The 26,828-nt window shown below is 34.9% G+C and overlaps 1 protein-coding gene across 1 annotated transcript in view; it reads left to right on the plus strand.

Moving 5' to 3' along the window:
- Nucleotides 1–26,828, plus strand: part of otogl.L (otogelin ike L homeolog) — a 97,562-nt gene that overhangs the window by 49,469 nt on the left and 21,265 nt on the right. Inside the window, exons 30-48 of the mRNA XM_041585568.1 lie at nt 744–863; nt 1,380–1,496; nt 2,447–2,603; nt 3,134–3,160; nt 4,504–4,671; nt 5,481–5,759; nt 7,590–7,707; nt 9,247–9,326; nt 10,517–12,654; nt 13,174–13,351; nt 14,225–14,367; nt 16,278–16,301; nt 17,191–17,283; nt 17,671–17,860; nt 18,564–18,778; nt 20,455–20,596; nt 22,091–22,276; nt 23,114–23,326; nt 24,449–24,550. Coding sequence (XP_041441502.1) covers nt 744–863; nt 1,380–1,496; nt 2,447–2,603; nt 3,134–3,160; nt 4,504–4,671; nt 5,481–5,759; nt 7,590–7,707; nt 9,247–9,326; nt 10,517–12,654; nt 13,174–13,351; nt 14,225–14,367; nt 16,278–16,301; nt 17,191–17,283; nt 17,671–17,860; nt 18,564–18,778; nt 20,455–20,596; nt 22,091–22,276; nt 23,114–23,326; nt 24,449–24,550 — 4,690 coding nt within the window. The remainder of the gene's footprint in view (nt 1–743; nt 864–1,379; nt 1,497–2,446; nt 2,604–3,133; nt 3,161–4,503; nt 4,672–5,480; nt 5,760–7,589; nt 7,708–9,246; nt 9,327–10,516; nt 12,655–13,173; nt 13,352–14,224; nt 14,368–16,277; nt 16,302–17,190; nt 17,284–17,670; nt 17,861–18,563; nt 18,779–20,454; nt 20,597–22,090; nt 22,277–23,113; nt 23,327–24,448; nt 24,551–26,828) is intronic.

The raw sequence follows: 26,828 nt of genomic DNA on the forward strand, positions 1-26,828 counted from the left end.
CTCTATCATTGGGATTTTGTATATTCTTGCTGTATCATTTATATTTTAAGGTTTTAAAAAAAACAAAAAAAAATTAAACCCTTTTTTTAAACAGTGTTTTAATTAATATTAGCTTCCAAAAAACATGCTGTCATTGCCAGTGTCTTCATCCAGTCTTCTGTAAGATTGAGTGCTGCTGTGCTTATTGATGCAGGGACACCCTGGAGCTACTTCCACTTCTGAACCAGGTGATAGCTTCAGGGTTCCCACAGCGGCCTGCATCAATAGACACAGCACAGATGTGGCAAAAGAATTGGGCGCACCCATCACTCGCACTCTGAAATTTAAAAATGATGGCAATTCTTGTTGAAGTGCAAGCACAACTGTGTCAATTCTGATGCATTAGCAACAAATTGATGAGGCGCAACTCATTCATGTGACCACAATAACACTGGAATTCTGGGAACTTCAGAGAGATTGGTGTTCCTAGCTTCTGCTTGAGTACCTAGTGCCCAGCACTAAAACCATCAGCTCCCTGTTCAAGTATTCCAGAATCTAATTAAAGGGTTTGGGAGGAGAGATAAGTGTAGCAAATGTACTGTGCCACCTGGGTGAACCCAAAAAGAGATTTTCAGATGTCCTGAGTGGCCAACTGGACCAACCTGAAATGCAACATGAAGTATATAAAATAAGTCAAAGAGAAATGCAATGAGAAGCTTCAAAATATATTCAAGTATTGATATATATTTTGTTTGTTAAACAAGGGTAAATTGGCAGGTCTCTGCGGAAATTTTGATAAGTACACTTCAAATGATTTCACAACATCAAACAACATGGAAGTGAGAAACCCCCAAGTTTTTGGAGACAGCTGGACAATTGGACAGGTATTGAAATATTTGAAAAATGCATCTGAAAACGATGTTGTTAAAAATGTTAAAATTATATTTTAATGCTGTATACCTCTTTAAGGCATAAAGGCATGGTGCTTCATGTTAGGAAAAGACCCCCTTATCTGAAGAAAATCCGTGTCACAATCTATAATGATAATATATTCCATACTTATTAATAATGTGTAAATGGAAAATGTAACCATTGTGATTCAATTGAAACTAAGCAAAACATAGTTTAGAACTTGATCTACTGTACAATATACAAAGAAAAATAATTTATGATAAAAAATACTCACATATAAAGCTTACATCATAAAATATAGAGCAGTTTCATAACTAAGGTAATATGTAGATATTACATAGAGTGCATTATTAAATACAATATGTATTTATACAGTAAATATAGAAAATATTTGGTAAAGTTACAATATGCCCTTTCCTGACATAAAAAGTATATGTGAAACATGCAGAGAAGATTACTAGGATAATATTTATATCTGCTTGTTTTAGTGTAAAAGTTCAAATGAGACAGTGAGACCTTGTGAGGTTCATCAGAGCAAATTTCCATATGCCAAAAAGGAGTGCTCAGTTCTCTACAGTGATGTATTTGCTCCTTGTCGCAATGTGGTAAGTTCAACAGATTCATTCAATACATGTTAATACTGTAACAAATATAATGGCATCCAATTGGTGCAATAAAATTGTGCAACAAAAAAACAATGGTACCATTTAATGAAATGTAGCATTCACTGCATATTAGATTACACTGGGGTTTAAATAGTAAAATAAAAAGTTCACACTCAAGTCCATCTGTTTTTGGTATTATTGTAAAGTGCAAAGGTTTGCTTTAATATTCCACTTATTATAGGCCAATCCAAATTTGCATACTTCTTTAAAAAATATTTAAAAGAAACCTAGAAAACACACTTTCCTCTGACTTCTATAGATGCTCACCAGGTTTTGTTGACATATTTTTTATTTTAAATTTAGATTTTTTCAGTTACTAAAACTTAAGAATCTAAAGTTTGGAAAGCTCACATTTAGAAAAATTTGAGATTGCTTGTCTTTGGGACTATTTTCTTGAATAGCGGAAAAAAACATGATTTTTAACATGAATTTTAATAAATTTGCTCCTAAGAGCACATGACCTGAGAAAAATATAATACTTCCATGGGGAAGTCTTTTCAGCAGTTTCAGCAAAATTAGAAACACATGCACGTGTCAGTCGGATGAGTACTTCAAGCACTGTAGTCTTCTTGTGCCAACAGTAATGAAAACTTCTAATATCTCTTTTAGCTATTATAAAAAATATATGTTTACATGTGGTCCATGCAGTGGCATTTCAGGGTCTGCTATTACTTGAGGGAGAAGGCCAGATGCTATCCTCTGTGGTTACCACTAGCACTGTGAGCAAGTTGGAGGGGGCATATTACTAGTTCAAAGAGCGCAATTGTGCTGGTCATTTATTTGAAGTTTCACTAGACTTTTGGACTGTGGTAACCAAAAAAAAAAAATATATATATATCTACAGTATATACATAAAGTTGAATGTAGTCATGCACATATTTTATCAACAGATCGATGTGACATCATTTGTGAAAAATTGCCATACAGATACGTGTAACTGTAACCTGGGAGGGGACTGTGAGTGTTTGTGCACTAGTATAGCGGCATATGCTCACAAATGCTGTCAGCAAGGAGTATCAGTCCACTGGAGATCTCCCAATCTATGTCGTAAGTATTCTTACACAAAAATACAAGAAACATGTAGGCCTATGTCTTAGTAGTGTTGGTTGGAAAGTACTAAGCATGGGTAAGTTAAAATAAAGACTTTTGCAGAATGTGGTGGATAGTGGGTAGACCAGGTATGGACATGTACTTATTTGCAGTTACTCATTTAATGGGTGTTTGCCATAAGACATATGTTGTTTATTTTTATAATTGTTATAGCTAAAACTACTACATAGTACTTTACAGAGTTTCTTCTTTATTAATATAGGCCCTTGTCCTGAACATGCACACGCACAACCACACTTTGGTTAACCTGTCTTTGTGTTTTTGGAGAGCATAAAGAAACCCACATGTGCATGGAGGGAAAATAAAAACTCTCTACAGATAGTGCTCATTGCAGAATCAAACCGAGGAACCCCAAGACCGATAATCTTGTTATTTATAGCAATAACGGATTCAAAATACATGATAGTTTTTGTGCCTTTAAATGAAAAACAACTTTTTAAATAGTTGCTTTGTGTTTTATTTTTCAGCCTACGACTGTGATTACTATAACCAAGGTAAGCGAAGGCGGCTATGTATAGGATCCCACAATGAACTTTTTCTGAACTGGGCTTAGTAAATGTAAATACCTCTACTATGAATGGTTTTATGGTATGGCTCTATAGGCTATAAAGAAACTCATTGTTCTTTTTGTTGTTTCTTTGACTGGTCTTTGCCATTGCTGGCCGGTTTGGAATTGCAACACCTTTAGTGCCAAGTAAGGTAGTTACAGTGACTAGATATGGCAGAATCTACATCAGAGTCAGTAAAAGAAGTCTTCTGATACTAGTATGAAAACTCTTATTTGGAAACCAGAAAGCTTGGAATAATTAACACCCATAGACTCCATTTGAATCAAATAGTTATAATTTTTAAAACGAAATAAAACAGTGCCTTGTACTTGATTTTTAAAACAAAATAAAACAGTGCCTTCTACTTTAAAACAGTGCCTTCTACTTTAAAACAGTGCTTTGTACTTGATCCCAACTAAGCTGCATGAATCCATATTGGTGGACAAAACAATCCTACTGAGTCTATTTGATGTTTAAATGATTTTTAGTAGTTTATGTATGGGGATCCAAATTATAGAAAAAACCCTTATCCAGAAGGGTCCCTAGCATTTTGGATAACCTAAGCCTGTATGATTAGTGGTTCATTTCTTACTATATCAATTTGATATGTACAAATAGTAAATCATATGAAATCACTAATTGCCTTTTTTATAAGAATTTCCCTCTGAGCAAAATCTCACATACAGGAAATGATCAATTGATTGTATTTTTTTCCTCATATTTAAACATCTACTGTATACTGAAAGTAGTGTCACTTTGTAAAGAAACTTTAAAAGTCATTTGATGCATTGGTCATGTGTACTGCTTTGCAAAAATAGAACATTGTGTGCTTTGTCAAGTTAGTAGAAACTCTTCACTGCATTCTAATTACACCAAGGAATACACCTACAAACAATTTTACATCTCTTTAAATAGTTCTATTAAGTACATTTATCGGGGGAGGAAACAGGAAGGCTTACAAGGAAGAGAAGGAGTGAAATGATTGAAAGACATGTTACATGAAAAGAAGCAGGGATGGCAGATTGATGGAATGTACTAAGACTAGTAGATAGAAAGGACTGAGGCAGTGATGGATGAGAGCGGAGAATGAAGATACTGAAGAGGAATAAAATAGAATGTCCCCCTGAAATCTAAACAAAATATTTTGGAATGTATATCATATTTGGAAAGCAACAAGTTGTAGATATAAAAAATACCAGATATCCTGAAATGGAAGTGTGTGCCAATAGCCATCATTTTTAGAAATATATCTTAATAATACATGTCTTTTCCTTTTTCTTTTCCACTAGGCCTTGGAGAGGGTCCTTACATTCTTTCCAGTTGCGGAAATAAGGATATTGTTTTAGGTGTCAATGTTACCAGCAAACATTTATTTCCCGTGCCAAGAATGAGTGCACACGGACGGGTTTTGTTTAATTTCATGATAACACCTGGACTTTTCAAAGATAAGGACCTATGTGAGTCATCAGTTATGTAATAAGTATTGCCACAACAAATTGTACATGCATCGCATTTCATTTTCCATCATTAATACGTAATGTTTGTTAGCACTTTTGTCACATTTATTTACTTGAGTTGTATAAAGATACTATTATAGAAAAACTACAAATGAATCATTTTGCAAATAAAATACACAGGACACATTAGACCTCATTTAGAAGAGCAAGTGCAGTGTGCAAAGTGCATTATCAAGCATAAAAGCAGTTGAGAGTTGGCAAAGTGTCTGACGCAATTCTGTGAGGGGAGGCTCGTGGGCGTCCCCTATCCCACATTGGTTGGTACAGGCTGAACAAGACCCTGGCATTACCAACTGCTCCTTACCTCATGCCAGATTTGAAATGAAGTGCAGAGTGCTGCACGTTTTTGGCGAATGAGAATTATTTTGTGCCCCATAGTACTCCATCACTTGCATTTGGTTTGTTGGTAAATGGCCCCTTACCAGAGTAAAGTGTATCCCTTCTTGGTTTACAGTATTTATGTGCTCCCTTAAACTCAGAAAACAAGATTCTTAACTCTGAAAGCATAATTACAGTTAAGTTAAAACATTTAAATAATGATGTTTAATGAATTGGACCCAGAATAATTAAAAAAAAAAAGTATATTATTAAAGAAATATGCAAAATGCATTTCCAGCAGGGCCTCACACTGAACATATTGTATGTACATATGCAATGTATATGCTACCTTTAAAACTTCTTGTTGAGAGTAAACATTTATATTCTAAATTATTTTGTTTTTTTCTTTATGCCCGATGTTATTATAAAAGCCTTGTCACTTGTCTCGTTGGAGTCTGCGGAAAGGCCAAACTATTTCCTGTCTGTTTATGAAAATGACACTGTTCAGCTGGAACAATGGGAGGCAAATTCATTGTTTCGTAGAAGGGCAACGTTTTTCCACCATCAAGGCCTTTGGATTCCAGGCTTTAGTGCCTTTGAATTGCACAGCAAGAAAGGATTTTTTATTGTGCTCACTGCTACAGAAGTTAAAGTTTCCAAATATGACAATTCAGAAGAGTTCAAACTTTCAAGCAGCTTTAAAATTGAAGGTGAGTTTGTTGCCATTTGTTTCATAATTGCTTGAATCGTCCGACCCAGCAGTGCACTCATGATTCCAAGCGATTGCCTTTGAAATGAGTGAGGGGCAATTCCAGGCTTTTTGTCATTCACCTACTGAGCTGGAAATCGCTTGGGTGAAAAAAACACCCCTAACCCTTATGGTGTAATGGAAGATGGAAATTGAATATGTCTGGGTGTATTAACTAAATACTATATATGAGATTTAACATGCCATGATACTGGACAATTTAAAGGGACATTTATGTTAGACAAAAGTGCAAGAAAAGTGGTTCATCTTATAGTTTAATTTCTTAAAAAATCTGATAAAAGGCACCGCCCCCCCAAAAAAAATAAATAAAAGAAGAAACAGGATTATTTTTAACTGACATGTTAGTAGTTTCTGTACAACTGATATGCTAGCAGATGAGAAACTAAAGGGTAGCTGCAACTCTTCTTCACTTCCTGCAGTTATGCTTCTTCAAAAACAAATAGAAAATTGTGTATGGTCAGTTGTATGGTATTCATATGTTTGGGGCAGTTGGTCGGATACACTGGAGGGTTGGCCAGCATATGGCTAACTATACACAGAACAAAGCACTTTCAGTTAAACATATTAATGATCTGTCTACAAATCTTATCAAAATGCCCCTTAACTATCAACAGTACATAACACATTAATTAAACAATGTAGTAAACAGCGTTGGCGGAAAAAACTTTTTTCTGTGCACAACTCATTTTTCCTTTGGTTACAATTAAAATATACCAACCACCTTGCAACTCAGCAAACAGCCAGAAAAGCATGCTCAGTGAATGTAATAAAATCATCATTTCGCATGAAAAAACGTACTCCACCTTCAAGATGGTCTTAAAAGTGTGCAATAGAGAAATAACATTTGCAATGTGCACATTGAGGAATGCAAATTTGTATTCTTGTTTTATGATTTTATGTATTCCATTTACATGTGTTATTACATAGAGTCGCTAGAGTGAATAAAACAATAACAGTGGACAGGACCTCTTTAAGCTGTTACATTTCAGCATTTATATAAGATGCTTGTCCTTATTCAACAACATCTCAGATAATTTTTATTTATATCATAGGGGATCCAAGTCCCGGCATTCTGCACAAATCAGAAGAGAGCTAATGTTTAGTGACAGCTTAGGGAATACATAGTGAAAGTCCATACATCATGACACATTAAGATGACATCTCTTTTTATGTAGGTGTGAAGGTATTTCTGAATACTGAAAGGAGGTTGAGACTAAGGGGCACATTTACTATGGTTAATTAACCCTCGATATTTGACAATCGAAGTTAAATCCTTCGACTTCGAATATCAATTCGTTTGATCGGACGATTCGAAAGGATTTTAATCCATCGATCGAACTATTTTCCTTCGATCAGAAATTGCTAGGAAAGCCTATGGGGACCTTCCCGATAGGCTAACATTGGTGCTCGGTAGGTTTGAGGTGGCGAAGTAGGTGGTAGAAGTTTTTTGTAAAGAGACAGTACTTCGACCTTCGAATAGTCGAATAGTCGAACGATTTTTAGTTTCGAATCGCTCGATTCGAAGTCAAAGTCGTAGTCGAAGGTCGAAGAAGCCAATTCGATGGTCGAAGTAGCCAAAAAAATACTTCGAAATTCGAAGTATTTTTTATTCTAATCCTTCACTCGAGCTTAGTAAATGTGCCCCTTACAGTAAGTGGAAGGCAATATGCAGTGTTTTTGGCATTACTGTTTTATTATTGTTTTTATTGTTATACAAACAAAGGTAAATAGTTAAAGGTAAAAGGTTAATTTGTAAAATTATAAATTATAGAGATCGTTGCAGCTGTTCCATACAGGAGAATGTGTGAATGGAAATATGAACCATGCGCCAACCCTTGTGTCAAAACCTGCAGTGATCCAAATGCCACAGCATGTTCATTTCTCCCTCCGTAAGTACACTCTGTACAGCACAAGTTCTTGGCTATTCTTGAACTACAGCTACTAGTCTGGTTAACCACCACTTGCTTAGGAATGCTGGAATGAAATGCAGTTTAGCAATAATTGATTCTATCTAGCAAAGTTATTACGTTTTAATCTACTGTTGCACTGAAAACATTCTTTTTTAAAACATTCTTCTTTTAAGGAATACTGTCATGATTTTTATGGTGGTGTTTTTATTTGGTGGTGTTTTTATTTCTCAATTACACTATTTACACTACAAATAATTCACTCTACAATATAAAATGTAATTCCTGAACCAGTGTATTTTTTTAAATTTATAATATTGGTGTGTAGGCAGCCATCTCAGGTCATTTTGCCTGGTTATGCGCTTTCAGAAAGAGCCAGCACTTTAGGATGGAACTGCTTTCTGGCAGTCTGCTGTTTCTCCTACTCAATGTAAATGAATATGTTGCAGTGGGACCTGGATTTTACTATTGAGTGCTGTTCTTATATCTACCAGGCAGCTGTGATTTTGTGTGAGGGAGCTGCTATCTGGTTAATTTCCCATTGTTCTGTTGTTAGGCTGCTGGGGGGGGGAAGGGAGGGGTGATATCACTCCAACTTGCAATACAGTGGTAAAGAGTGACTGAAGTTTATCAGAGCACAAGTCACATGACTGGGGTCAGCTGGGAAACTGACAATATGTCTAGCCCCATGTCCGATTTGAAAATGAAATATAAAAAAATCTGTTTGCTCTTTTGCAGCACTATTAACTGATGTTTTTTGAAAAAAAAAGTTTTTCCCCTGACAGTATCCCTTTAAGGTGTATATATATATATATATATATATATATATATATATATTTAATGAAATCAGGACAACATTTTTTTTTAAATAGTGATGCACTAAATCCAGGATTCGGTTTTAGATTCGGCCAGGATTTGGCCTTTTTCAGCAGGATTGTGATTTGGCTGAATCGGAAAATAGTGTATTCGGTGAATCAATATTTTTAAATGCAACCAGCAGTACATTGAGTAAAAGTCATGTTAGCCTCAGAAGAAAACATGTTCACATAACATTGTGGTGAACATGCCTTGCTTTCTTACATAACTCATAACATATAACTCATAGTTACATTCTGTCTGTATGTTCAAGCTGTTTTGTGGATTAGACTGTGCTCAAAGCAAAACTTATCTTTATTCTTAGTATTCTAAGCAAATAATTATGATTTTTAAAAAAAATAACATATTTTTCTCTGTAATTTTAAAACGGTACTTTGAATGTGATCCTAACTAACCTGCATGCATCTGAATTGATAACAAAATAATCCTATTGTTTTTTTATTCAATATTTAAATGATTTTTAGCAGACTTAAGGTATGGAGCTCCCAATTACAGAAAGATCCATTATCTAGAAAACCTGAGGTCCCAAGTTTACCTTCAATACCCTCTTACAAGGTTAACTGGAGTCCTAAAATAATTGGGAGCACAGCCAGCTAAATCCCATGAAAACTACTGTTGTTTATGTATTATTTTTTTTACTTGCAGGGTAGAAGGATGTGTCCCATACTGCCCAATTAATATGATTCTTGATGAGGTCACACTGAAATGTGTCTACCCAGAAGACTGTAAGTATTTCCTGAGGATTTTTTATATTACTGAGGATATGTATATTTGTAGAAAACATTGGTAGAGATTCTACTGTTGCGAGGCTTGTGTATACTATGGATTAACCAAATTAATTTATAACAAACCCCAAAATATATAATGCGTGCTAATTTCCCCTATAAACTGCACCATCACCTTCTCCCCAAAAATGTCACCTTCATCTGTCTAGTGCTGTAAAGTCGCATAACATTAATGTCTGGGGATCAGTTTGACCAGGATTTGTCAAATCAAAATCCTGTGCTTGGATTTGGCAAAATCACAAACCCTTTCCAGGATTCAGTGCATTAATAGTCCATTCTAGTATGTCAGCTTCAACTCCAAGCATACAGCCTCATAGTACTATCTATTTACATAGCACATATGCACACATTGATTGATAATTAAGCTTTGATTGCAATTATATACTGCTCTATTTGATATTCTAGAGACTGGTTATATTCAGCCCCACAATGTATGTATAGACTCTAATCTGAATATGATACTGAAAACAATAACACATTTATATACCTTACCTTCCCAACTTCCTGTAACTTGATAGAACTATGGCATTCATCTGTCACTACATCATATAGAAAAACACAGGAAATGCTCTTCCTGTGGCAGACGATGAAGTTATGCTTAGTCATTTCTAAGCAAATGCCACCTGTTCCAGTCAGTTTTCATTTTGCTGCATTGTTGTGCATGCTATTGATGTTGACATACCTAAAACCCTTTGCCTCAAACAACAAAATAATGTTTATTTATTACTGTGTTTTAATCCCATTCATGATATTCTACTCATTATTGATTATAATGAATATATTACTAATGTTAAGACAAAAATCTTAAGTAGCCACACTTTGGGAAGCCCTTAGTTGGCCATTGAGGGGGGGCGGACAAGTGTTTTTTTTTTGTAATCCAACCACATATGTGGATTGCAAGATTTGCACATGACATTCCCACTTCTGGTAGGTAACAGACTGAATATGGGCAGAGTAACAAGCTAAGATAAAAACATAAAAACTCCTTGTACTTCTTTCCCTTCCTATAAAATAATGTCATACCTTGGCAATAAATGTGCTAGGCATTTCTAAATTCTGTATCAGTATACAGTTTATTTTTGTTTATAGCTTTAAAGCTTTACATTTTTTGCTATACATTTTTTCCAAAGGTGTTCCAGTTACAACAACTGATTTGCCAGTTCCAACAAAACCAATAAAGATAAGACCAACAGTTACAGCTTCTTATGTGGAAACAACACCTTCATCAATTCCACTTGTTTCAGTTTCCCTTGAACCACTCTCGACTGAAAGCCCATTACATTCTACAATCCAGGACTCCTTTAACACGACAAGCAAAATTCAAACAAGTTATCCAGGGCTAACAACTGCAAGTACAAAAGCACAGCATGAACTATCTACACAAGAAACAGAGCAATCAACATTAGGTGTGAGTCCTACAATTCCAACAACAACGCCAATTAAGTCTTCTTCAGATGTCCATTCAGTTTCCTATCATACGCTGACTCCTTTTCCAACTGTTACAAGTGCGCCTCCAGGACCAGCTCTTGACACAACCAAAACACCAACAAGGATGCTGGGCCCATCCTCCCTGGGTCATTTTCTACTGACAACAAAGTCTGTGACTGTATCTCCCTATCCACCCTGGATAGATAGTACTTATTTATCCACTCAAGATTTATCAAAATCACAATTTCAGTCAAGTCAAACATCACCTATTGAAACAACAGGATCTTACATGTTATTGTTATCTACTAAATCAATCACCCCCATAAATATGTCTACTACTCTTACAAAATTCACATCTCTGACAAAGCCTGTTGATGAAGAAGCCGGTCTAAGTGGACAAACCACTTATAATGTAACTGATATACAACAATTTACCAGCATTCCAACATCATTATCAAATATGTCATTATCTTTAACGTCAACTCAGAAAATCACCACTGATGTTTCTCAAACCACAGGGACAACAGAAACTCCTTTTACATATGTACCTCCATTAGTGACACTCTTAGCCACAAGTTTTATAAGTCCAACACAGTCTGTTTCAGCTGAACGCCAAACTTCAAAGGCTGTTACACAAACTAAAATGACAGAGAGAAAGGAAGAAATCTTTGCTTCAATAACCTCAAAAATGCCTTATTTCACGGATGGTACAAGCTTACCCACATTTTTGCAGACTAGTACCAATATTTCAAAAACTGATTTTCCACTGCAAAATACTACCTCTGTTACAGATTTAGACATGCCCTCCATTTATTTGCAATCAACTATGTCACCATCAACCCCAAAACAACCAGCTTATATTCCATCAGTTTCTTCACAAGTCTATACTAATACTTCTGCAGAAACCACCACTCCTTTGATTTCCAGTGTAACCATTATTCAAGGTACTACTGTAACTCTGAGTACTAAAAAATTCCCAAAAAGTACTGAATCAGCTGCAAAGACTTTCCCTCAGTTAAGCACTAAAGAAGTTTCCAGTACAAAATTCCCTACTCCGGGTATGCAGTCATTAGATACAATCTCAGTTATGAAGCCCTCTGAGAAACAAGAAGTAACAATGGCAGTAACAAGTCATTCAATAGTTCCATCTACAACATCTTCCAAAGAAAGTTTTTCTACATATTTTCCTGTTTCAGTCTTTGAAACTTTGAAATCTTCTTACCCTGTGAGTTCATCCACACCTTTAGCAGAATTAGCCAAAATTACAGCATCTACAACCAGTCGTTTCAAAGTTGACACTGATTTGATTTCAACTGAAAAGGACAGGGAGACATCACAAGCTCCTACAGTACAATTATTGACAACAACCGAGTCAGTTGTCACACCCACCACAGAATCTGCAATCAGTTTTACAACAACAACAACTGAAAGGGTTTTGGATATAACTTATACACCCAAATACAATGCAAGCCAAACTAGGGCAACAACAGAAGAACAGCCATATACATCAACACCATTTGAGTCTACTGAAACATCCTCATCTTTTACTGAACAAAGGCTAAAAACTGTTAGTGAGCCTGTTTATACTTCTGAACCAGCAAACAGAACAACTTTTGAGAGAATTTCCCAACAGACAACTTCCGAAACCCTTTCTAATTTTACAGAGTTCACACAATTTGGAAGTACTCCAGAAATAATTGTGTCTGGATCTTCTGTTGCTCCTATTCTTGAAACAACAAGCTCAGAAACAGTTACTGAGATATTCATGAATTACACTGCATCTTCTGAGTATTATTCATATGGCACCATGGTCCATACAAGCGGTGCCTCAGAATGCATGGTAAGAAATATATGTGTTTGCATCTTGTATTTATATTTAACCTACAAGAGATTTATTACTTTGCCATAGGCTACATATTTGTAAATGCTACGTCAAGATGTTCTTTGTGGTCTGATCTAGAAGCTACTTCAGTATAAATGATGCTTAAATGTCCCCAATTTATATTTCATTATACTAACAGAGATACATAACAATAGGTCCCCACTAGAGTTTTTATAATTTACTTTAGTAAATTATTACTAATCATTAATCTACAATATAAAAACCTGTTGAATTTTTGGGTTCAAGGGGGTGGATAGTATGTTAGCTTACTGCATATTGCCTGTATTCTGTTTTTGGCCCTGACTGGCAGAAGGCATTGCATTTTTCATGTGTATATCCTTGTGCAAGGTACAATATGCAAATGCTTTTAATGTACAATATACTGTTTGATGCAAGTATCTGCTGCCGTTATTTAAAAAGGAATATTAAAAACATTTTAATTGTAGCTAATGATATAATTGATTATTTTTATCCTAGCCAAGATACATCGAATCCCTGGACCCATGCAGTCAATATGTCTGTATAAATATGGGTTGGATATTGTACAATGTTTCAAGTAACTGCCACAAAAATGTAGAGAAGCCAAATTGCGGCTTTCGTGGAATGCCTGTTCAAGTGAATAGTGATAGTTGCTGTCCAGAATGGGAGTGTCCATGTAAGTATTATTTTTAATTGTTCCACCCCATTTTCACTTTATGACATTATGATCTTTTAATCCATTTTCTGGTTTTACAGGAGATAGTTACAGTATCCCAACAATTATAAACTACCCAATTTCTTTTGTAATATGCAAATAAATAAAGTAAACCGCACCTTTTTCTATTAAAAATTACTTTGCACTGAAATCTGCCTTGACAAGGTGTGTGGAACTGTTTTTCCTCATGCTTTGGGAATTGGATTAGCATGTTACCATCAAGTTCAACCCCTCCAAAGGAACCACATTGGCCATATATACATACAGTATACTTATACAGCACCTTTCTATAAACTCACATATATATAAACTATATATACCGATATGTATATCTCGTATATCACATATATAAAATATATAAATAGATATATATATCTAGATATATCTAGAATAACTAACTAAATTGAATTACTCTTTTCAGACTGCATATAGTGTATGTGTTATTGCAGCCTAAGAACATAACATTTATCCAAACTGGGATTGTAAAGTTCCCCTAAAATGAACTAATTTGCAAATTCATCCAGCCAAGGAGAGAGTATAGTGTTATCAAAGCAGGCATTATTGCCTTTTGAGGATCCTCTTGCACCATCTCCTATTTTAAGCCTGTGTTTCTTACTACTAAATCAAAATGTTAGTGTACTTCTGGTAGTGTATTAAAAACACACTCTGCTCCTCTCCTGTAAGGAGATCTATTCACTTCCTTAGGCTTTAATGAATGTTCATATTTAATAACTCAGAACATAATTTTTCATTCATGATTTTCCAACTTGACCCTGACAACTTGAACCTTAATGTTATTGATGGTCTTTTAAACCATACATTCTTTGATTACAGGCCAGTGTTCTGTGCTATCAGAACTGAGCATCATCACATTTGATGGAAATAATATTGCATTGTATAATGCTGCTCCCTACATCTTAGTGAGACTTCCAAAAGAAACTATTGTAGCCCACATTGAAAAATGCCCTCCGAGTCTTGTAAGTAGTACAAAGTCCAAGTGAAACCGTATTTTCTTACAGTAACTGTTTCATGGTATTGCCATATAACTTTTATCTTGTTTGATGTCAGATTTTGTTTATATAATACCAATGCACAAACTAGAATTACTCATTTTATTACCTCTAAAAATTACACTATTGTATTATTCTGTTATGTTCATGCAAAGTAGTCATCTATTAGCAAAATTAATTTTTTCTTTTTGCAATTAAAAAACAAAGTTTTGATCTGATTGCATTTGAATAATCACAGATAAACAATAAAATATTAGTTTAGAACTGCAATAATTATTGTACAAAAAAAAATACCACAGATTTTGCTGAATGTTGATTAAAGAAAAATTTCCCCCCCAAATTAATACTGAAGCAACATATACAGTAGTTAATAGTTACTATATATTATAATATATAATTATATATATATATATATATATTATATCATATTATAATAAGTGGCATATTAAATAATATTACCAAAGTGGAATATATATTTAAGTAAATATTATACTTATCTCTTGCATACCTTGAGCCGCCATTTTGTAAAGGTCTGTGCGCTCCTTCAGAGATCACCTGACCAGAAATACTGCAGCTCTAACTGTCACAGATAGAAGTCCGGAAGCAAAAGACAAAACGTTGTCTGTTAAAGTTAGGGATGCACCGAATCCACTATTTTGGATTCGGCCACACCCCAGAATCCTTCGTAAAAGATTCGGGCCGAATTCCGAATCGAATCCAAATTTGCTTATGGAAATTAGTGGTGGGAAAACATTTTTTACTTCTTTGTTTTGTGACAAAAAGTCACGCGATTTCCCTCACCGCCCCTAATTTGCATATGCAAATTCAGATTCGGTTCAACCGGGCAGAAGGATTCAGATGAAACCTGCTAAAAAAGGCCGAAGGCTCATGTGACCTAACATGTATGGTTTGTTTGAATTGTTTGTGTGCACCAGGAATCATAGGATACCAGGGGGTGGCCCTTAGTTCTTAAAATTGCAGTTTTATATTTAGGATACATACTACTAAAAAATTATATTAAAAAATATCTATTATAAAAATATCTATATATCTAATATCCAATATTTTTATGAAAATGTTTTATTTACGTGAAACAGGGATACACCTGAGCTATTTTATGCAATATATTTTTATAGAGACCTACATTGTTCGTGGGTATAGTTTTCCTTTAAAACTGCTATGGATTAATCACTGGAAAACAGATAGCTGTTTTTATATTCATACAACAAATATAGTGACCTATTTATCACGCTGTGGAAAATAATGGAGACAAAATACACCACACATCAACAAGCATTACTGTGTAAAAAAGGGTGTATTTATGAAGCTGTGTATTGATTTTCAACAATCGTGAATCTCTGTGTAAAAATCCGGGGTAAGCGCAGGCAGATATTTGAAAATGCTATGGGAAAATATGATGTTCATCCATTGCTTTGTTTTCCCCACTGGAACTTACTTGCTGCACAAGGTCTCAAGTGAGAAAGGGCAATTACAGCCCGAAACATGTTGTGTATAGCAGCTTAAATAAATATTAATCACAAGCAGTTAATCTGCGTCAGAGTGCTCTCCTCTCTCCTATTGAAAGTTCAATTGCTTTAACATCATATAGCGTTACACAGAAATGAACAACGTTTTTTTTTTACCCAATACATGCTTGGAAAAAACTACCAACTTATCAGAGTGATTGGGTCTACATTGTCAGGTTTCTCATTGATCAACTAGCAACATATGGCACATCGTAGATTACAATTGTCAGCACAGAAAGGGTTAAAGCAGTCACATTAAGACAGTTTCATTAGAGCAAGCCAGAGTAGATCTGCAAGGATTTACTATTTATTTTCACTTACATTTCTAACTGCATTTCTCTGTATTTTTAGAGTGTCAACTCAATAAGAAAACTGGTGAGTAATATCAAACGGAACTATATAATATCTACAGACCACTGTAAACCAGTTTTATAATCTCTGATATATAAACAAGATAGTGTCAGATATAATCTCTGATATATATACAAAATAGTGGCAGATATACTAAAAAGTCCACATTTTGGGGGAATTATGTTTTTTTACCTACTAAAGCAAAGTTCAAATGACCCTGTGTTTTTTTTTTCACAATAACGCACCATTTCTTCTAATGGCAATATCCATTTTAAATTCTGGCCTTATTTTTTGTCAAATAATAAGTTTCAAATATTTTCACACTATTTTACAAAATATTTTTAACATTTGAACATTAATTCCCTCAGCAACATTTTCAGCAGGTCTGAGATGGCACAAAACATTATAACCTATGGGAAACTTTTTGAAAGCTTGAATAAAATGGAAGTGAAAAGAGGCATAGATTCTCACAGTGGTTCTCAACAAGCAATTTTTTAAGCGCATTTTTGCAGAACTTTTTTGAAACAACATTAAATGCCTAAAAATTAAACATGTTTTATATATATATATATATATATATATATATATATATATATATATATATATATATATATATATATATATATATATATATATATGGAATTTTATTAAATATTTCCAATTTTTGAAGAATGTCACATAATATCACATTGTGATAAACAAAATCCCCCCCCATGCAAGGGGAAAATGTATATAAAGAATGTGGATTTTTACCCAGGGGCATTATATTCATGAGAGATAGGCTGGGATATGGATATGCATAAATCAGGGAACACCTACAGTTGCATATTGCTAAGGAACCCACTTTGTACCACATGCCCTATGGCAGGCAGTAAATACAGGGCTGTCTTATGTTTCTCTCTCCTCCCATTAGGTTCCTGCTGGAGGCACCTCTGGACTTTGTTTTAAAAAATTAAATGTGACAACAGCACATTTCCAAGTCCTCATAAACCGTTTAGAAAGAAAGGTGAGGCTTATTTTTGTTTTAAACGTCAGTGAAGGGTTTATCTATTCATTTATCAATTATCTATCTATCTAACTGAACTAAGGATCATGGCATGAAATCTGGCTTGTTTGCAGTCTTGATAATAGCAAGTGACAACCTGCCTAGTTTTTGTTCTGAAATAAGGGACTATTTCTTTCTTGTGAAACATACAGTACATCATGAAGCTTTAGATGTTTCAAGTTTCAAACCAATGCCAATGTTGAAAATATTAAACCCTATATGGGCTTTTGCTCCCTAATGATGAATCTAGTAAGTCAAGTAATTATTCATGCCAGAATACTCATAGTCACCTCTCTACCACGATTACAATACCTCACTAATGCCCTATGGATTATTCTTTTGTTTTAGGTAGAAGTGAATTCAATCATTCAGCCTGTGCCTTTCTCAAAACAAGGACTCTGTATTCAAGATACAGGTGCAATGTATGTCATTAACACTCCAGCAGGCATCAACATTAAGTGGGCTCATGTCACAGGCATCATAGATATACAGTATGGTCTACATTCTAATCTTTCAACCAAAACAGAGGGACTTTGTGGTAAGTGCAGCCATTAAAAAAGTTGTATTACAATTGATCTATTAATAAAATAAAGAGTACACAGTATTCCAGATGCATATTTTCAGTGTCACTTCCATAGAACAACTGTCTTAACCTGCAAGGGCAGATGTCCAGCAGTCATCTTACCTTCTATCTCCCCATTTCTGGCTGCAACTGCTCACATTCATGCTGTGAGTTACTGAAAGATTTCACCCGCTTTAACTGCCTGAGTTAAAAAAAAAAAGTTTAGGATGAGGAATGGCAATTTATATTTAAATTTAAAATATATTTATATTAGCTCTTACCTGACTTGCCACAAGTCAGTTGCAGTCATTGAAACAAGCTAACACTTACTGATACCTTCTCCAGGCTGCTGGTAATTCCAGGATTGCATGGGATTGTATGGGTGCATATACCTTTCTGAATAACTGGTTATGCAATAAAATGCACTAAAATTGCCCAGGTGCAGTAACCTATAGCAACCAACCAGCAAGTATAATTTACTAGTCACCTGTTTAAAAGCAAACTTAATGCCTTTTATTACATACAGGGGTTTCAGTTTTGCTTCCAAACTAATTTTTTGCACTTGCGTTCTAATATCTTAACAATTTGATAATTCCAAGAGATGGGGGGGTGCAAGGTAGCTTAGCTCTTTAGATTTTCATGATGTTCTTCTATAAATAATGCAATCCTGGTTTTTAAGGTATTTGCAATGGAGATCCAAGTGATGATCTGAAGATGCAAAACAGAACAATAATTACCAACAAGGAAGACATTGAAGCTTTTATCAAAAGCTGGGAAATTGAGAAATCAATTGATGTTACTACAAGACGTCCTATAAGAAATTGCACAGAGGATAACTGTACTTATTGCCTAGAACTTTTAAATAGAAAAGCTTTTTCTCCATGCCACAGGAAGGTATGTTCCAAAAGCTATGATTGTGTGTGTCTGTCTAGTAGTTCAGAGAATAATGACAATTGAAACAAAATTATGATGTCTACATTGGGGGGCCCATTTACTTAGCTTGAGTGAAGGAATAGAGGAAAAAAACTTTGAATTTCGAATGTTTTTTTTGGCTACTTCGACCATCGAATGGGCTACTTCGACCTTCGACTTCGACCTTCGACTTCGACTCGAACGATTCAAATTAAAAATCTTTCGACTATTCGACCATTCGATAGTCGAAGTACTGTCTCTTTAAGAAAAAACTTCGACCCCCTAGTTCGCCACCTAAAAGCTACCGAAGTCAATGTTAACCTATGGGGAAGGTCCCCATAGGCTTTGCTAGCTTTTTTTGGTCGAACAAAAATCTTTCGATCGATCGATTAAAATCCTTCGAATCGAATGAATAGCGCTAAATCCTTCGACTTCGATATTCGAAGTCGAAGGATTTAACTTCGACAGTTGAATATTGAGGGTTAATTAACCCTCGATATTCGACCTCAAGTAAATTTGCCCCATAAGGTTAATTTAATGCTGAAGACTTTGCTAACATTGACATTTATGCAATAAATATTATAATTATATATTATAAGGATATAATACACAAAAGCCATGAATATCTTGTAAATGATATCCTTATAAATGGTGAGTTCTGATGTCATCAGTTATAAACGGTGAGTTCTGATGTCATTTCTGTCACATGACTCACTGAAACTTGTGTATTATAATAAATAAAGTACCACCTGTTGCAAAGTATGAGGATATTATAAGTCACCTCGGTAACTTATAACATCCTTATATTATAAGGATATAGAGGGGGTAATTACTTCACTATATTGCCATAAAAAAGCCTTCTGCTTATATACAGGTCATGGAACTCTGAGATGACTTCTAATATCCTCTTATTTTGCAACAGGGGGTACTTTTTTTTATTATAATACACAAGTTTCAGTGAGTCATGTGACAGAATTGACATCACTAAGCTCCGAAAATAACCGATGACATCACTAAGCACCATTTATAAGGATCTAATTTAAAAATATTCATTATTCTTGTGTATTATATAATTATAATCTTCAACTCTTGCAAGTTCTTTACATATTTCAACCCATATGGCCATAGGAACTGTGGGAAGTAAATATTTATTTTGTCACTGCTCTAATGCACAATATACTAGTTTCCTTGGCTGGAGATGCCCAAAAAGTGTTAATAAAGACAGTATATTAGCATTTAACTTATACAAAGACAATCAAATAGATGCTGTCCTGGCTACAAAAATAAAAGTAAATAAGAATCCATACTATGTGATGTATAGCTGCACTGCACACCCGCACAGCAGGTAAAGCAAGCACTCTTTCAACTATTTTGTGCACAATGTATTATTATATTTAAATCAATTCAAGGCTAATTTAGACAGCATTACATGATACTCAGTACTATCAGTATAACATTAGAAAGAAATAGGTATTAAAATAAATAATTAATAATAATTGATTAAAATAATTAGTGCAGCATAAAGAATGTATATAAATTAAATATTGATTCCAGAATGCTTCTCGTTTATAAATGCTGGAGGGATTACAGTATATAACAAAAGCTGATAATTTAGTTTTGATTAACAGAGATCTGATGCATATAACAATGATTTATAGGTTTCACCACAAGACTTCTGTGAGAAGATGTGGATCAACAACACATATTTTTTAAACTATGAATGTGATGCTCTTTCTGCATATGTAGCTCTGTGCAACAAGCACAATATCTGCATTCGATGGAGGACCAAAGATTACTGCTGTAAGTCATTATAAATAATCTGCTCTTTTTATCCATACATCAGTTGTTACCTATACAGGAAAACCTACATCCATCAATTGTGGACCATAGAAAAATTTCCCCAGCTAGAATCTGTCTGAAACTTACAATTAAGTAGGAGTTTCTATCTATCTATCTATCTATCTATCTATCTATCTATCTATCTATCTATCTATCTATCTATCTATCTATCTATCTATCTATCATCTATCTATCTATCTATCTATCTATCTATCTATCTATCTATCATTACTTTCTGCCTCTCCTCCCAGAAATGGTCTGAAGAGCTAGAAAGTTAGAAACTTCAAGTACATTGAGTTTCCCATTGTGCATTTATTGCAAAAAACAAAACCTATTTTAATGAAAACAACAAGCAAAAGGTCTGCTTATACATATGCATACATTTCTTTCACTGAATATTTGGATCTGTACACAGTCAGAGCTAGAAGTAATAGTCACGCAGTGCTTTGACATTTGACATGGGGCTAGGCATGTTCTTAGTTTCCCAAGTGCCATCAGCCATGTTACTTGTGCTCTTATAAACTTCAGACAATCTTTACTACGCTGCAAGTTGGAGTGATATCACCCCTCCCTTCCCCCTCAACAGTCTATCAACAGAACAATGGGATGATAACATGATAGCAGTTGCCTGACACCTACATTGCTAAAAATCCTCCCATATATGAGATATCTGAGAATAGCACTCAATAGTAAAAATACAATGTTCACTGCGACTCCTCCAGTTATACTGTGTAGAGAAACAATAGCCTGGCTGAAAGCAGTTCCATTGTGAAGTGCTGGCACTTTCTGAAAGCTCAGGATCTGGCAAAAATACCCAAGATGACTACCTACTCATAAATATTACAACTAAAATGAAAATACATTTATTGGTTTAAGAGTAAAATTTTTACCAGTATAACAAATTATTTGTAATGTACACATCATAATTTAGTAATAAAAACGACATCATAAAAATCAAGACAGTCTCCTTTAAACTAAAGTAATACAGTAAACGAATAAGAAATGTCTTTAACAAATAATGGTTTCCCTTTATAGGGATTCTGGTGTTTAAAAAAATAATCTTATGTCATCCCGAGGATCTCATTTACTTGAAATTACAGTTGCCTTATAAGTGAGATAAAAAAAATTGGAAAAGCCATTTTATGAGCTAAAAGTGTTAACTCAGTTAATGATGTCCTGTGGCTTACACAGAAATTTTGCAAGTGTGGGTGTCAATATCCCATTAAAAACACTAGCCTAAAGCAGTCGTGTGCTAATAAAGAGTTAGAAAGTGATGTAATTTCACATATTTCAAATTTTGGCAAAGTATACAAGATTTCTAAAACCTTTTTCTGAATGATAGGCACTAATTTAATTTTTATATTTCTCCAGAATGCTTGGGATCTTGGGTTTTATGGATAAGGTATCCCACACCCACACTGATATACTTTACCTAACCATTGTTTTTTTCAATAGCACTGACTTGTCCAGAAGGGAAGGAATACCAAGCTTGTGTGCAACCCTGCGCGGCTAAAACCTGCTTAAATAAGTGGTATTATGAAGAATCACCCTGTTCATATTTAAGGGAAGACTGTGTATGCCAAAAGGGAACCATACTTCATAGAACTGATTCAGAGCTCTGTATTCCTGAAGAAAAATGTGGTATGTTTTCCTTTGTAGTAAATAATTTGTTGTTCTGAGATTCAGCTGAATCCGAAATCTTTCATGAAGGATTTGGCCGAATCTCGAACAAAATCCGAACCCTAATTCGCTAGCAACCATGCACACAAATTTGTCTTTCTCTTTTCGCATGACTTAAAGGGTTCAGATGCAGTTAGGCCAGGCACTCCCAAACCAACTTTGAACTATGAAGCAATGAAGAACATTGTGTGAATCAAAGAGTTTAATAAACCCAAAGAGAAAACAGAAATCTAGAGACCACAGACAAACAAAAATCTAGGAAGCTATCTAAATATAGTTAATATCACCAGTAGATCATGGACACATAATTACAGCTTCAGGCATTACATTTATTAGAAATAGTGAGATTTTATTGTCTCTGAATACTTTCTGCAAAACTACCTGCAAACAGAGCACAGCAGGTTTTCTATACATTTATGAAAAGTGGCTTTATAATTTACAGTAGGAAAAAAAATCTCCAATTCACTACTTAACCTTAACTAAAGCAAATCAAGAGTTTGTACCAAATGCATTCAAAATGTATAACCTGAACGATATTTTAAAACAAACTGAACTCTTTTAAAGTTGACTCGGTAAGCAAAAGGATCACTGGCATTTTATTTGTGGGAAATTACATTAATAGTAGCTTTTACAACACTTATAATAGAGGAAAAATAATTTCCAGCTAACAGGCAACTAAAAGGTTATGTTTGTTGTTTGATATTTGTAGGCCTACAAATGACACAGAATACTCGATAACAGTTAAAACTGTGGAATGCTTTCCTCAGTGCTGAATCCTTTTATCTATTTTTCTGTTAGCATGTACTGATAATGCAGGAAATCCACATTCACCGGGAGAAGTCTGGAATTCATCAATGAAACGATGCTGTATGTCTAAATGCCAAGAAAATGGAACCATTGTAGCTATAGAACCTGACTGCAGCCAAGAGTCCGTGCCAACTTGCCAACGGAAGGGCGAGACACTTATTAGTGTTATTGAAGAAGGAGAGTGCTGTCCTAAAAAAGTGTGTGGTAAGTAAACCATTAATTTACCAGCAATTCAGATTTTCCCTAGAATTCCACTGCATGTCATTGCAACATTTTGCATGTGTCACAAGGTGCTAGCTATGCAAGAACCTGAGTGCACAATATGTTTTTGAAAAAATGTAGGCGTAAGTGGGAGTAGCATGGACTTTATTATTCATTATTTACAGAGTGCCGACATACTCTGTATACTTCATACACACCAGTCCCTGCCCCAGTGGGTTGTACAGTCTAAGGTTCCAATTACACCTGTGCCCTAGAGTCAAGTTTATCAGGAGCCATTTAACTTTCCTATATGTTTTTGAGTGTGGGAATAAACCGGGAGTCCCTAGAGGTATCCCACACAGACATAAAGAGAATATACAAAATCCTTGCAGATAGTGCCCTGGCTAAGATTTAATAAACCACCCAAGCACTGCAACTAACCGAAGGGGAGCTCCTCAGTAGTGCTTTACAACATTTGTTATCAATTTTGTGCTAACTGAAAATAAAGCTTGTCCTAGTTTACAGGAAACATAAAGCAGGTTTCGCTTTTAAAAGATTAAATAGTACGGTAGAAAATGTTGTTGCTTCATGAAATAGTCTAACAGCCACCAAAATATAGATAGATGAAGCACTACTCTGACATACCAATTATACAAATACATTTATCAAGCAGAATAAAGCTAGGGAAATATATCTGATCCTACTCAAAAGGGATTGTGCCTAGCTGCCAATTAATTGCTATCTCAGTTCTATTTACCCTGATATAAGTATATGACAGTAATGAATACATTCTTGTAGTACTGCCCTTGAGCAGTTACATTTCTGAGAAATGTAAATAATATAATGCAATACTTGGAATTGTCCAGAGCTTATTTTAACCTAGTCCTTGCAGCAACCCCACCTAATTCCAATGACATTGCGTTCAACATTTATATTTAGAGAGATATATACACATCTATTCATGTGAACTTAAACAAAGTGTCATATTTTATAAATATGTTTTACTAACAAGCATGTTATCGTACTATACACATCATTTGGTAAGATAAACTTGAAATGAATGAATATACTTAATATTATATACATTGTAGACTCACGTACAGAATCGCATATTTCTTTTTCTAGAGTGCAATATGTCTTTGTGTGAAACTCCTCTTACGTGTAAGACTGGTGAACGGCTGGTTGCTGATTATAAACCTGAGACATGCTGCCCAAAATATACCTGTGGTAAATGTATTTCTGTTAAATCTAGCTGATATTGTTTCCTTGCTGTTTATACTAAATAGTTTATACTGATTGCTTAACTAAAAGAATGGTAGTGGTGTGAATTGTCTAAGTATGTTGTGGTCATATAATTTTTTCTGTTGAGTAGTGATGGGCAAATACATTTGCCTGGTGCGAATTCATGGCGAATTTCCAAGTTTCGATGTGGGCAAATAGATTCGTGAAACTCCTGCGAAAATTCACCAACGTCAAAAAATTTTGGCCACTCAACAGTAGTGATCTGTGAATTTCTCCGGTTTCGCCAAGAAATGGTGAAAAATTTGGTAAAAATTTGTGAAAATTTAAAAATGCCGTCCGCATCAATTTTGCCGCCACCGTTAAAGTCAATGGGACATTGACTTTAACGGTGGCGGCAAAATTGATGCGGACGGCATTTTTAAATTTTCACAAATTTTTACCAAATTTTTCACCATTTCTTGGCGAAACCGGAGAAATTCACAGATCACTACTGTTGAGTAAAAATGTATACCCTGCACAATGAGGTGGCAGGGTGAAAAATTCAAAAAGGAGGGGGGGATGCTCAATGATTTTTGCATGTTTGCACTCTGCCCATACACTGATATTTGCACTTTATTTATGAATGGTAGGCTGGGAGAGGCCCATAGGCATCCCCCACTCTACTCCCTAACATGCACACATTCAGACATGCTAGTTAGGGGGTGCAGGATGCTAAGAGTCCTGTACTTACTGTCTGCCCTATGGCAAACCATCACTGTGCTCTGCACCTTTCTAAGGAGTTCTATTCTAGTGAAAGGTGGAGTGTAGCAAGGGCCAGGAAGTGTTTAGTGAATAAACACTAAGAGGAAATAAAATTTGCACCCTTTAGTGTGCTGTCACTTGTGTAATTTATTAGTGTGAGATTACACAATACAATTCTACTTCCTATTTTTTAATACTAAAATAGTATTTTCTAAGATACTGACCCACCAATTTTTCAATTAGAGTGTGGACCCTCTGCACATAAAGGAATACAGTATATGCTAAATGAGTGCAAAGGACAAAAAAGTTAGAATTCTCCACATTCTGGTACCTACAAGATTCTTCCCCAACGGTCCAATGTAATCATACAAACTGAAAAATTTTCATGCTCTGCAACTTGCACCTGATGTTTCAATCCTAGTGTGAAAGAAGTGTTCATTTCATAATGGCATTTCAGCATTTTGAAATGTTTGGCATAACAGAGTTTAAATAGAGCTTATTTTATAGGTCCCATATATAATTATACAGATTGATTATATGCCACTTTAGCACCTCTTCTCCATTGTAACCAATTCGAGCTTGGCCAGCCTTTCTTCATAACAATAATTTTACCACACAGTATCTTGCTGGCCCTTGTTGCTGTTGATTGGCTCATACAGAATAAGTAGGAGCTTATTTTGATAGAAGTCAACTTTCTTGAACGATACAGACACTAAGGGGGTTATTTACTAAACTCTGAATGCAAAAACTTACAAAAAAATTAGTGTTTTTTTAATATAAATTAGGACTTTTTAAAAAATCAAGAATTTTTCGGAATTTATTAAACCCAGAGGATGAAAAAGTCTGAATCAGAAAATCCGGCATCTCAGACCTGTCGAGGTTGCATATAAGTTAATGGGAGAAGTCCCAATGATTTTTTGATGTGTGCAGGGTTTTGTGCAATACTACTTTCTTAAATTCCGAAAAAAACGTGAAAATCAGTTGAAAAAATCCGAAAAAATCGTGAAAATCTGATTTTTTCCCACAAAGCAAATTTTCGGGAAAATATAATATTAAATAGGCTTAAAAAACCTTAGCGGATTTGATCAGAGTTTGTAGCAGAAAATATTGAGACAAATTCGGACTTTGATAAACAACCCCCTAAATGATGTGCTACGTTAGGTTATTTACCTTTCAGAATTGGAAATGGCTGTTGTCGTATATACTGTAACCAAAGTGCAAGATTACAGCAAATAGCCTATACTCACATTGATTATATGCACCTCTGGCTAACACTGAATTAAAATATTATTAAAGTTGCTTATTTAAAAATGTTAAAGTACCTTATATACTCGAGTATAAGCCGAGTTTTTCAGCATCCAAAATGTGCCGAAAAAGTTTACCTCGGCTTATACTCGAGTCAGTGGGCAGTAGCTGAGATTGCAGTCACTTTTAATCGTTCCTATACCAATAGTTTGCTTGCGGAGAGACTGCAATATCCCACAGCGCCCTCTGTTGGTTATATGAAAGAATAACAGTGCGC

Source organism: Xenopus laevis, chromosome 3L, assembly GCF_017654675.1.
Source record: "Xenopus laevis strain J_2021 chromosome 3L, Xenopus_laevis_v10.1, whole genome shotgun sequence".
Classification (NCBI taxonomy): Eukaryota; Metazoa; Chordata; class Amphibia; order Anura; family Pipidae; genus Xenopus; species Xenopus laevis.